Source organism: Diabrotica undecimpunctata, unplaced genomic scaffold (assembly GCF_040954645.1).
Source record: "Diabrotica undecimpunctata isolate CICGRU unplaced genomic scaffold, icDiaUnde3 ctg00003053.1, whole genome shotgun sequence".
Lineage (NCBI taxonomy): Eukaryota > Metazoa > Arthropoda > Insecta > Coleoptera > Chrysomelidae > Diabrotica > Diabrotica undecimpunctata.
The window spans coordinates 1-14,575 of NW_027314253.1; the positions used below are offsets into that span (position 1 = coordinate 1).

Genomic DNA, 14,575 nt, shown 5'->3' on the forward strand with positions numbered 1-14,575 from the left:
CGCGCTATCTTCAGAGTGCATTCTTAATGGCGGATGAATTCCACCGTGTCATTGGCGTATCTGATGTTATTAATACATTTTCCATTAATTCGAATTCCGGCTTCAACAACTTCTACTCCTTCTTTCCTAAGATTTCCTCAGAGTATATCTTAAACAGCAAGGGTGATAGTATACATCCCTGTCCGACCCCACGTTTGATTTTGATATTATTGGATTCTCCTGCCTCTGAACGGATAAACGATGTTTGATTCCAGTAAAAATTGCTAATAATTCTTAGAACACAGGTATTTAAATCAATATATGTTAATATCTACTGTATCAAATGCTTAATGGTAATCAATGAAGCATTCACAAATATGGCAATGCATTTCGAAAACCAAATTGTGTACGGCTGATTTTTTCTTTCCATAGTCTATTATATCCTTTGATGTATGATTTTTAGAAATAACTTTAAAATGTGGCTCATTAATCTGATGGTCCGGAAATCATTGCAGGATCCGGATTTTGTTTTCTTTGGTAGAGCAATAAACGTTGACTTCAGCCATGATATTGGTATTACTTCGTTTAAATATATGTCATTGAATATTTTTGTTAGTCATTGAGTACCGTCGATGTTAAATAGCTTTATGAGTTCAGCATATGCATTGTGAGGTCCAGGAGTTTTGCCATCTTTTAGTTGTGATATTGCTTTTTCCACTTCATCTGATGTGATTGGTAAGTGGTCATTACATATGTAGGACGAAGGTTGTTCGGACCTATTGTCATCAAAGACTTCTTGTATGTATTTGGTCCAAATGCATATTTCTTGATTTTTATCTGTGATGATGTTCCCTTGTTGATCTTGCAGTTTGCTAGCTGTGTTGAATTTTTGAAGACCATCTGCTTATTTTAATATTTTTATGTATATTAAATATGTCGTGTTTTTGTTCTAACAACTCTATCTTTTCACACTGTGTTTTTAACCAATTTTTTTTGGCCTTTCGTATTTCGGTTCTTATTTGTCTCTGAATATTTTTATACATTCTTTTGATATTCTTTGATTTTCTTCTTTCTTTTATGAGTTGCAGTTTATTGTCATTCATCTAACTTTCCCTCTTTTCCTCACTGTTTTTCTCTGATTTTGTTAAAGGTTTCACATATATTCTGGAGTGATTCTTCTGGATCATATGTTTGCTCCATGTTACTTAGCTTTTTTGAAAAAATTCGTGCGGAGGCCTCCTTTGTTTCCTTATCTTTTAGTCTTCTCATATCACATTTTGTGTAACTATTCTTTTTTGTAACCTTTTTAAATCTAAACCTAAATTTACCAGTAACAGGAATATGATCTGACGATACTTCATCACCGGGGTAACTTTTAACTGATAGGCTTTGACTGATTTTTTTTGAGTTATATATATATATATATATATATATATATACGCGCTATCTCAGAGTTATATATATACATTCTAAACGAAGATATAGGTTTCCGATAAGGTTACTTAACCAATAACGGTACGAGTTGTTAGTCCATGTTAAGCATACTGTTGGCTTGATTAGGCTTTGGCTTGATTAGGGTTTAATGAAGATTTGCTTATTCGCACATCGATGATGGGAATAGTTCGTGACGAGATCTTTCTTGATATCTTCTTCTTCTTAAAGTGCCTATCCGTTCCGGACGTTGGCGATCATCACGGCTATCTTCACTTTGCTTATTGCAGCTTGATATACTTAAGTAAAAAATTGTTTATGTTATATGATATGAATATTGTTGTTTCTTATATATACCTACATGTATTATTTATTTAAAATTACATTCTATTTCTAGAAAACTGTCTTTAAAAATTCAGTCTGTCATCATTGGTGGATCCTCTGTAGATCTTGGCTTGCTGGCAGAGAAGTCGCCACTCCCTTCGATTCGTAGCAACTTTCCTTTTTATCTTCTGACCCTTAGAATATTGGAGCCATCTTCTACATCATCAATCCATCTTCTACACGGTTGTCCTTTACTTTTTTAGTAGAGAGTGTAATAATGTATATCTCTTCGTGTACTCATTATCTGATATCCTAGTAATGTGCCCAGCCCATTTTAGCCCCTGTACCTTAATAAATTTTACAATATCTGGAGCTGTGTATAACTTGTATAATTCAAAGTTATATCTAAGATATGCAGGTACTTTAAAAAATATTTTTCCCTCAAGGATATCAATACCAAGTAGTCTCTCGTCGTTTTGGGATAAAGTTCATGTTTCACCCCCATATATAAAAACCGATCTTGATAATATCTTGTAAATATTGAGTTTTACTGCACGTTTTAGGTTTTCATTTCTCAGATGTTTCTGAAAACATGGGGAGTTCTGTTTGCCTTTGCTCTGCGTCTTTTTACTTTGTCGCTTGTCGTGTTTGTTGTGTTTACTAGCGGACTAAAATATGTCAATTATTTGACTTACTCAAAGATTGAGTTGCTAACTTGAAACATTTTGAGGGTTTTTAAAAACCAATATCTATTTGGTTTTATCCTCGTTTACAAAAAGAGCTAGTTAATTTGCCGCATTTGTAAACTTTGTGTTGATCTATTGAACATAGTTCCATTCAATCTAATATTTGTCTGCCTAACTGCCTTTTCCAAGGAAATATTAAAATGAAGTTTTCTCTGTCTTAAACTATTATTAATCGTCCCTTGGCAGCAAACTCTCTCTCTTGTCGTTTTCCCATTACTAAGGATCGTGATTTCTTCCAATATTCCTAAAATTTTTCTCCATTTGTCTTTATCTTCGGCTGCTCTGAGAGCTTCGCAGAATGAGTTTCCAACTGAATTCTTAATTTGGTCGGACGCGCTAGTTGGTGATCGTCCTCTTGATCTTCTCCCCGGAACGTTTCCAGAAACAATTAATCTCTCCAAACTATCGTCACCTCTGCGAATCACGACCGAAAAATTGTACAATATGTTGCAGACATATTGTGGACAGCCCTTTTTTAATCTCGAGTTGGTTTAAAATGGAAACGTTTGAAAATGAGCTGTCCAAGCGAAGCTGTTTGGCGTTCGCGTCCGCTAAGAGTCCAAGTCTCTGCTCCGTATAGAAATATTGAGAATACAAGGGCATTCACCAGTCTTGATATTTTGAGATATAGATCTTGATATTGATCTTGATATTTTGAGATATAGATCTGTCGTTCCAAACTTTAGTTAAGCGACTCATCGCATTTTTTATCATACCAATATGGCTCCGAACTTCTGCTTCACAGTTACCATCTTTAGTTATACTAGACCCGAGATAGACAAAACTGTGCACTATCTGGCATTTCTGTTACATGTTAGTCAGTTGAATTTCAGACCAACTTTATTGCTTTCGTACTCAACTCTTCGCAGGAGATTAAATATTTTTTGCTTATTTGCTGCTATAAGTGTATCAGCAAATTTTAAATTGGAGATTTTCCTACCAACTACTGTTACTCCACCGGCCCATCCATCTAAAGTCATCCTTATAACATGTTCACCATAAATGTTGAATGAGTCAGGTGACAACAACATCCTTGTCTGACATCTCTCTCGGTCTTGAATTGATTTAAGAACTTCTGATCTAGTCTTACTGTTGCTTTATTGGACTGGTACAGATTTTTAATAAGTGTCACCAGGTGGATTGGTGTGCCCATTTCTATTAAAATGGACTACAGATTTATCCAGCTTACCTTTTATCCATAGGTACTTGAAATTCTCTAGACTTTTCAATGAGTTGTCTCAGGTTCAGGATTTGTTCCCGTGTACCTTTACCCTTTACAAACCCCGCTTGTTCCTGAGGTATTTGGTAATGTAGATAGGTTTTTAATCTGTTTTTGATGATATGCAACAAGATTTTACTAGCGTGTGTTATTAGTGACAGTGTGAGATAGTTTTCACATCTGGTTGTAGTTCCTTTTTTGTGTCGAGGGATATAAATTGAGGTACACCAATCAGATGGCCATTTTCCTAAATTCCAAACAGCGACACACCTAGAATGGATAATATGTAATCCTTTGTTACCTAATATATGTCGTATTTCACCTGGTATTGAATCAATGCCTGGTGATTTATTTCTCTTTAGTGATTTAATTGCATCTTTGACTTCAGCGATAAGACAGTAGGTTCTCTAGGGTAGTTAGAGGGCCATTGATTTTCTGCTGGTACGTCGTTATTTTTATATAGCTTGCCACAGTAGTTTCGCCATGTTTCCAATATTTCGTCTTCAGTCTTTCGTCTCAGAGATTTAAATTCTCTGGTAAGAAGTTTGATCTTCTGAAATAAATCCCTCGGTTCCTTTCGACAGCCATGTTCCTTTATCTCTTTGCATATTTGGGAGATCAGCTTTGTCTTTGTGGCACTGTTTTTTGATTTCTTTCAGTCCACGTATTATCGGATATCTACAGCTTACGGCATGTGGAAACCACTGTCTCACAGTCTTTTGCAGCCCCGATTATATTAGTCTTGAGATGGATCTAAGTTCTCTCAGGGTCACTATCTACTTGGTCTAAAGAAAGAGCCTCTTCTAGGTTTTGTTGGAAGTCATTGATTTTTGATTGATTTAGAGACATGACTTTTCTTAGGGTTCTTCTTTTGGGGACTTTAAAACGAAGTCGAACGTTCAATACCAGGAGTTGATGATCGCTTCCACAGTTTGTGCCAGGATATGTTTTATAGTTGATGGCCAACGACGTCCTTCTTGATCTTATTAGGATGTAGTCATCAAGAAATCATTCTTGTTCGTCTATCTGGGCTGTACCATGTGTATAATCTCCGTGGATGATGTTGATAAAACGTGTTTGTAATTGTAAGATGTTGTTCTTCACAGAACTCCACTAAACGGTCGCCATTCTCATTTCTCTGTCCCAGTCCATTTTTGCTCAGCACTCCTTCAATATTTTCATTAAATGACCCTACTTTGGCGTTAAAGTCTCTTAAAATTATGATTATTTCACGATTAGTAATAGCGCTAATAGTTTATTCTAGACGACCATAGAACTTGTTGATGTCTTATTCTTGTGTAGCTGTTGTAGGAGCTTATATCTGGACAAGGTGTAGGATATTGGTGGATATTCTCATTTTAATGGATCTTATTTTTAATGGAAGCAAACAATTTTTTTATTTATTTGTGTCTTATATTATATTTTATTGTATTTACTTTTTTTATTCTCCATATTTCACTACCATATGTCACTGTGGGCCTTATTACCATTTTATATATCCTTAACTTTTTCTCGATACATATTTGGATGTCATCAGCGGTCGTAGGCTTCCCATCTTTTTATTTCTCTTTGCCAATCTGCCATTTAGTTCCCATTCTTCCTGACCTTTCACTTCTATAATAACCCACAGAATGAAAGTAAACTGTCCGTCTTTTGTTCTGTATTTACAAGTATCATATACTTTGACTTTTCTTGGTTTATTTCTAGGTCAAAATATTTTGCCTCCTTTCCTAATCTGTTTATAACATTTCTTAATTATTTTCTTGTTTTCATTAAAATAGTAAGATCATCAGCGAAGACCAGACATTGATGTTCATTGTTGAAGAATGATCCGGTCGTTTCAACTCAGCTCAGCTGATCACTTCAAATTTATCCGATGAGAATCTCCTCCATACTACATGATTTTATGTGCGATTCAAAGTTATTCTTACTAACCTAACCAGTTTTGCAACCTAACCAAGGAGCTCAGTGCTCCAAACATTTTTTTCATTTTTATCCAATCATACGCTTGTTTAAAACCTATGACCAGCACATGAAGGAGTACCTAATGTTCAGAGCAGGTAGTCTGGATTTCTTTTAGTGTAAAAATCTGATCTGTCACTAATCTATTAAATCTAAAACCGACCTGATACTCACCTAGTTTATCTGTTTTATCTTTCTCTTAGCATCCTGGCTAATAAACACTTTGTAAAAAGAAGTAGCCAACAGAGCAACACCTCTGTTATTTGCACATGCCAATCTATCCCCCTTTTTGTATTATGGTACATAACAACAGGCAAACAATTTGTATACTAGAATGAAACAATGACAATATTTTAAATTAATTGTTTATTTCTTCTTCTTCTTGATGTGTCTATCCGTAACGAATATTAACGATCGTCATTGTAATATTTATCTTAACTGCAGCAATGTGGAAAAGCTGCATAGATGATGTGTTGAACCAGATTCTGAGGTTCTTCAACTAGGATGTTCTTCTTCCTATACCTTGCCTTATAAATATTTTTCCCTGCAGTATAACTTGTAGGAGGGCATTTCGCATAATGTGTCCGAAGTACTGTAGTGCTTTTTAGATTTGATGCTGTTCAATATCTCTTGGTTCTTCTTAATTCTTCTGAGGACCTCTTCAATTGTAATTCGGGCAGAAGCATAGTATCTTGAGTATTTTCCGATACAGTTATATCTCAAACGTTTCGTTCAAAGTCCACGATTCTACACCATAAAACATATTAGAGAAGACGTAGCATGGTAGCATTCTTACTTTTATACCAAGACAGAAATTGTGGCTTCTGAAGAAGACCCACATCCGATTGAAAATGGATCTAGCTTTTCCGATGCGCACTCTTATCTCCTGGTTATTGGTCTATTCTTTATCTATTGTGGTGGTTTGGAAACCAGCGTGGTTTCTACTAAGGTTTGATTGACGTAAAGTTGACCTTCTGTTATCTTTTCCTTGTTGATTGTTATGAGCTTAGTGTTCTTTACGTTTATATTGATTCCGTATTGTTGACTGTGGTATGTGATTTTATTCATAATTTATTTATTGTTTGTTTAATATTTTATAATTATTTTAAATGTCATTATTCATAGAACATTTTAATATTAGGTGTGCTGGCATATTGCATTTCCAAATCAGCAGTGGACCAGCTGACTAGATGTGTTGCTTTGGAATTGGCTTCCAAACAAGTAAGATGTAACAGCGTCAATCCAGGAGTCATCGATACCATCTTGCACAAACGATCTGGATTAGACGATGATCAATACAGAGCGTTTTTGGAAAAAAGTAGAACTACGCATGCTCTTGGACGTGCAGGTACTCCTGAAGAAGTGGCTGCAGGAATCACATTTTTGGCTAGTACCGACAGTAGCTTTGTAACTGGAAATAATTTCCGAATTGATGGAGGACGTGGTATTATGTGCCCAAGATAGACAAACTACGCTATATAAAAAACTAATTGTATATATAATAAAACATAAATAAAATAAGAAAATATTTTCATTTTTATATATTTTATTATCTGCAGTAAAGGAACAACGGAACGAGATATAGACTATAGAGTGAAACAAGGCAGGAAGAGTGTTCAAATTCTGAATTCGATACTTTGGTCCAACAAAGCTACTATGAGAACTAAAATGACTATCTACAAAGTAATTGTAGAGCCCATTCTTACATATGGAGCAGAATGTTGGCAAATGACAGTAAAAGGAAAAAAGACCAGCCAAGTCTTGGATACAAGGTGTTATGGAAACCATGAAAGATAGAGCCATTGATGAAGACACCTGGAGAGATAGAAAAAGATGGCGATCGAAATGCGGGAAGCGGCAGAAGCTGTAGGATCCCCGCTTATATATATATATATATTATATATATATATATATATATATATATTATAGTCAATAAGAATTATTTAAGATAGAGAGCCGACCCCCCGAATTTATAATTAGGTGAGCCACACACAGGCAACCCTCCACACTCACCACACCACCTCACGCCCTACACCTCACCACTCACCGGATATTCCGCGAAACACCCTAACCACTCACTCTCCACCACACTCTCTCTCAGCAACTACCAATTTCCCTATGAAAATATGAATCTTGGAGAGATTGAACAGTAGAACAATGAGAGGCGAAATTTTGGAATTAGTGTAACTAAAGGTGCGCATGTGCCGAATAACTGAGCGCAAAAATAACATTTAAAAATGACCTTCGAAAATGTAGTTTATTAAACATAAATATTAAAGATACAAACAAATATACGGAAAAAGATAAGAAACCAGGTTAAGGATATATTAAAAAAAATCTAAGTATCGCAGAAGTCACAAATATATCCTTCTGAACTATCCTCTCCTATACCCATGGCATAAACTAATTGACAACGTAACGAACACTTTTATCATACCTCGCCTTTTTTGCTACCATTACCACATAATACACAGAAATCATTTTGTTCACCTTAGTTCACTTTCTGAAACATCTTCTGAGCTGCTGTCTTAAAAAATCTCCTTTTTTGTACCTTTTTTAAATTTATGGTGTTCTCTTTGCCACTTGGTCCATTGTGACGCTTGTTTAAACAACATTGCTTTTCTTTTCTTTTTCATTTTACATCTTAACTTTTTCTCTGTTAGGCGTTTCTATCAATATCTGATATTTTAGTTTTTTCCAGCAAATCTTTTTTATTTGGGGTGATTTCGGAAGCGGACTTAGATTTTCCAAAATGCCGCTGCTGGATGTACTTGGTACTGCAGCATTATTATTTTTTGTATTCGAGACTGGAGTTTGATTGTCGCTGCAAGAGGTGGAAAATGATAAGTTGCGGCTAACAAGTTGTCATCCATAAATTTATCTTTTTGGAAAGACCAGATCACAGCTGCCTGAAAGCCTGATTGTGCATTTAAGCAGTATAGATGTATGCTTTACTAAATATCTCGGCTAAATCACCTTGAGTTATCCTCTCTACTGCCAATAAGTGATAGTCACAATACCTGTTGAATGCTGATTTGAGAGGATCAAAAAAGTTATATCCAATGGTTGGAGCTTGTGTAAAGTGTGTGGAAGTATTGTTAAAAGAGAAATCCCATGGTTTCTACAGTAATTAAATATAGGAAAACAAATGTGAATGGAGTGGTTATCCAAAATCAAAATGACATAAAAAGATCTTAGTTACTCTAGACTCTTTTAGAATAAGAATAAATGGATGGACCATGTTTTGTTAATGCGTCTGTCATTCTAACCATTGGAAAGATAAACATTGGTGAAATGTAACAGGTGCCTGATGCGTTAAAGTAGCAAATAGTTGTGAGTGTCTTCCTTCTTTCACGGGATGTTTTCCTGAAAAACTGTTGACGCCCTTGGGGCCCGAATTTTTTCAAGGCTTTTGTGCGGTGGTAATTCTGCTCTCATCAACGTTAAAAATTCGGTCTTCCTTGAAGTTAAATTTCGTGTATAATTGTTGTAAATTATTAAAAAAGATGGTAACTTGCTCTTAATTAAAATATATTTATACTGGTAAGTTCAGGCTTTTTTAGAGAAATTTCTGGATGTCTCTTTTAAAAGCCATAATACCAGTCTTTGCATGCCATTTGTGTTTAAGCATTAAAATTATGTTTAATATGACTAGCATTCGCAAATGAGTATACAAGTCTTCTAAGCTGGTTTCTAGCCAATGCATAAAATAATTTCGTCATCCTAAAAACGTGCTCTTGTTTTTCTTGATCGAGGGAAAAGATGCAACGCTTCCCAACATAAGGATTTACGATGTCACGTCCACATCAACACATTTCTTACCACCATTTTCTACGAAGTCTAGAGCTGTGCTTATAGTTTCAGCATCCCAGGACGCCTTTGTGAATTTTCTTTGATATTTTGGCATCTGGAAAATAATGGTTTTTCTAAATAAAATATGTTATATGAATGTTTAGACTTATTTTGTTGCAGAATATTAATAATTTCGCCTTGATTGAAAAGTATGTATTCAATTTCATTGACAGAATTTATGGCAGTCGCAAAACTTAACAAAATGCCTTTATATACCTTGTCGTTCGCCAAATAATACAAAATTGGATAAAAACAAAAAAGATTGGGCAAAACTAACTATCCCAGTGTCTAAAATGGTAAATAATTAACGTGTAGGTATATATACTTTTTAAACTATATTTATATCAAGAATAAAACTTACCGCTTATTTTCTCAGACACACAAACAATAACATACCGCGCGAAAACATGTAAACGATAACTGCCAACCGGTAAATTATCTCCCGACGGTTGTTTGTGTGGGATAGATCTGGCAGTTGCTAATAGATTGCACAACAATATAGTTTTTGGCATTTTATTAAATGTGAGATTAGAAACATTAATGCGCACAACTACCCGACGCGTACCATTAGCCGACTCTTCCGTAAACGACAAAACCATCTTTCGTTGGATAGTTAGACTTCATTGTTTTTCTCCTTATCCGTACATGCTATGCGGAGCATTTTACAAAGTCTCCAACTTATTAACGGAGGATACTTTTAACGTCCATGTCTTCATGCCTTATAACAATACGGACCACAAATAACTTTAAACCATCATGTAGCGGAGATTAAAAGAAAGATTGCTGTTACATGGTGGAAATTTAAATTTAACAATTGTCTTCATTGGTCATTCACCATCTTTTCCAAGTATTTGAATGTTCTCACTTCGAATTGAAGCAGTTGGTATCTTAAAAGTGTTTTTTTCTTATTATCTTATCTTTTTCGTCAATTTTAGCGTTATGCAGCATTTTTATCATTGCGTCGTGTTTTACGGTGTCACACGCTTTTTTATAATCGAAGAATATGCTGAATGTATTCTTTAGTTGGTCCATGCAGTTTTGTACAAGTACATTCAAACAGAAAGGTGCTTCTTTTTCTTTTTCTTTTCCATTATAATGGCTATTTTTATTTTTGAACTTACTTCTCTAAACAAATTAATTGATCTGATTTATACCAATCATGTTTATTCTTCAACAAAGAATTCTGCCTTCGGCCAACAGACCTTCGTCCTTAAATCCTCTAAAGCTGCTTCACGTATACCCATTCCGCTCTTGAAACCAATTTTTGTCTCGCCTTTTAACTCTTCTAGATTTCTGAACATTCTTGAGTGAAGAATACGAAGGAATACTTTATGCAGATGGCTTATTCATCCGGTCAGTCGATGGTCTTTGCATTTTATCGCTATTTGTTACTTTGGTATCATTATAACGGCCGGTGTTATGTATCATTGAAAATTGTTAATAACGTCGATGTTGTCATCTGTTAAAAGTTATGGGAGGGTCGGATAAATTTTCCAGTGGGTAACATTCCATCTATTACCAAAGAGGAATAAATAATAATAGTCTGTACAGATTTTAGTTAGTTCTTCCTTAGTATGTACGTAGTCTCTTTGATCATTCTTCAGGCGAGTGTTATGGTGTTTCCCGTAAACACTCGACATGTCTTTAAACTTTTTATGAAGCCCAAAGCTGTCCGCATTTTGTAAGATTATAATTATATATATATATATATATATATATATATATATATATATATATATATATATATATATATATATATATATATATATATACAGGGTGTCCCAGACTAAATTACCCACGCTATATCTCTTAAACGAATAGAGATTTTCGAATGGGACAAATAGTGATCTATTCTACTTTTAATACACTTTAATATGGCGTAGAAAAAATCATCCTTTAAATATTCATCCCTTAGTTACAACCCCTAACTTTAATTTTTTTAATAGTACCCTGTATATTTTTTTATAGTTTTGGATGTGGTCTTCTATCGTCTATTCAACAGATTTATTAAAAATAAAATCGGTTTGTAAATAATCAAGAAATCAATTTTTTTTTAATTTTGGTAATTAAGTGTCCCAGACTAATTTATCCAGGCTATATTTATTAACAAAATAGAGAGTTTTTTAAAGGGACAAAAACTGGTCTATTCCATTTGTAATACACTTTAATATGGCGAAGAAAACATCATCCCCTAAATATTCATCTCTTAGTTACAACCCCTAACTTAAATTTTTTAATGGCACCCTGTACATTTTTTATAGTTTTGGATGTGGTCTTCTATCGTATATTCAATCGATTTTTTAAAAATAAAATGGTTTTGTAAAGTATCAAGAAAATATCAGTTTATTTTTTATTTTTGTTAAATTAATCAAGATAGCCCTTAAAAAAAGAATAGAAAAGAAATATTATGCTTTATTATCATTGAAAATTTTACTATTTTAACTACGTAGTATAACTTCTTACGTGCGTACGAAGTACACAGTCTTTTTATTTAAACATTATTTTTAATTTTTCAAAATTTGGTCTTTGTAGGAGCATACGTTATCTTCCAGTGTGCAAAATTAAGTGTGCAAAAATTAACAAAATACAATATTTGAAAAACTTTTGCGGTTATTTTACGTCTTGGATATTACCCTTAATTCAGGTTGCCATGATTTGATCTGTCAAATCAACAATTATTATTTTTGACGTTGGGTATTAGACAAGTAATAATTATATTTGTTGTAATTATGTATCTATAACATTTCAATATGCCTTATTTATTTTCGCCTGACGAGTACGTTGATATCATTTTGATTTATGGAGAATGCCTAAAAAATAGGAGAATTTCCCGACAATTATATCAAGTAAGGTTTCCAAATCGAAACATTCCAAGTGAAAAAACATTTAAGAATTTGGAACGCTCACTTAGACAGGGACATTTTCCTAATAATAAAAGAGGTACAATTGAACGCACAGTAAGATGTAACCAAAACCTTATTAATGTACTAGCATATGTTAATTTTAATCCCAAGGTGTCTGTTAGAACCCTCGCGAGTGAATGTGGCATTCCAAAAAGTTCTGTGCATAGAATTCTCAAATATTTTAAGTACCATCCTTTTAAAGTGCACCTAGTTCAAGGATTACAGCCTGGTGATGACCAAAGACGTCCTGAGTTTATTGAAAAAATTATGTTAAAAATCAGTGATGATCCACTTTTTTTATCAAAAATATTGTGAAGTGATGAGGCTAGATTTTACAATAATGGTGTTGTCAACCATCACAATTCCAATTATTGGTCTCCCGTGAACCCACATTGGATGATAGAAACAAGATTTCAGAATATTTGGGGTATAAATATGTGGTGCGGTTTATTTAATGGCCGTGTTATAGGTCCTTACTTTTTTAACGGCACTCTAACAGGTGTTCGATATTTAGACTTTTTAGAAAACATTCTACCCGATTTGCTAGAAGATATTCCTCTTCATGAGCGTCAAGAAATGTGGTGGCAACAAGACGGAGCTCTTCCACATAATGCGAGAATCGTTAGCGACCACCTACTAAACCGTTTTGATAACCACTGGATAGCAAAAAACTCTCCAGAAATTATGTAGGCCGCACGTTCATGTGATTTGTCACCTCTTGACTCTTTCTTTTGGGGAGCGATAAAAGATATTGTTTGTCAATCAAAACCGCAAAATTTAGAGGAATTAAAAGAAAAAATAAGATAAGCATGTCGCCAAATTACTCCAGAAATGATTCGAGCCACATGTACCAGAAATCTTCTGGAACGATTCGAAATGTGTGTTGCAGCAGGTGGGTTACAATTCGAACATTTAATGTAAATAATATTAGTTACTTAGTTAAATTTTGAAAAATTAAAAATAACGTTTAAATAAAAAGACTGTGTACTTCGTACGCACGTAAGAATTTATACGACGTAGTTAAAATCGTAAAATTTTCAATGATAATAAAGCATAACATTTCTTTTCTATTCTATTTTTTAAGGCTATCTTGATTAATTTAACAAAAATAAAAAATAAACTGATATTTTCTCGATACTTAACAAACCCATTTTATTTTTAAAAAATCGATTGAATAGACGATAGAACACCACATCCAAACTATAAAAAATATACAGGGTGTCATTAAAAAATTTAAGTTAGGGGTTGTAACTAAGAGATGAATATTTAGGGGATGATGTTTTCTTCCCATATTAAAGTGTATTACAAATGGAATAGACCAGTTTTTGTCCCTTTAAAAAAATCTCTATTTTGTTAATAAATATAGCCTGGATAAATTAATCTGGGACACTTCATTAACAAAAATAAAAACTAAATTGATTTCTTGATTATTTACAAACCGATTTTATTTTTAATAAATCTGTTGAATAGACGATAGAAGACCACATCCAAAACTATAAAAAAATATACAGGGTGCCATTAAAAAAATTAAAGTTAGGGGTTGTAACTAAGGGATTATTATTTAGGGGATGATTTTTTCTACGCCATATTTAAGTGTATTACAAGTAGAATAGACCAATTTTTGTCTCATTCGAAAATCTCTATTCGTTTAAGAGATATAGCGTGGGTAAATTAGTCTGGGACACCCTGTATATATATATATATATATATATATATATATATATATATATATATATATATATATATATATAAATATATATATATATCGTATTTTGTAAGATTATAATTATATATATATATATATATATATATTCCAGGTTCCAACTAGTAAGTACAATACATTTTGGAGACGGCTATCACCTTATTCCCGTTCTCCTTCGCCAATCCTCCCGGTCCAAGGCATGCTCCTCCTCCAAACCTCTCGATTCCATCGCACTTCTAATTCCTTCATTCCATGAGCGTCGAGGTCTACCTCTGATTCTTCTTCCAGGGGGCTCCCCTCTGTGAAGTTTTGCCGCCAACGTTCATCAGTCATTCTCAATAGCTGTCCAAACCATTTTAAACCTCTTCTTTCTATTCTGTCAATGACCGTTTCTGTAGCATTCATGTTATTTCTTATAGATTTGTTGGTCTTCCTTTCCAGCCTTGATGTTCTAGCA

The 14,575-nt window shown here is 33.9% G+C and overlaps 1 protein-coding gene across 1 annotated transcript; it reads left to right on the forward strand.

Annotated features, from left to right (window-relative positions):
* Positions 1-6,786: 6,786 nt before the first annotated feature.
* LOC140432157 (7alpha-hydroxysteroid dehydrogenase-like) lies at positions 6,787-7,125 on the forward strand (the record flags this gene model as incomplete). The annotated part of the gene is made up of 1 exon (XM_072519991.1): positions 6,787-7,125. A coding segment is annotated over one exon (339 nt), but the record flags the coding sequence as incomplete, so codon positions are not given.
* Between the last annotated feature and the right edge of the window lie 7,450 nt (positions 7,126-14,575).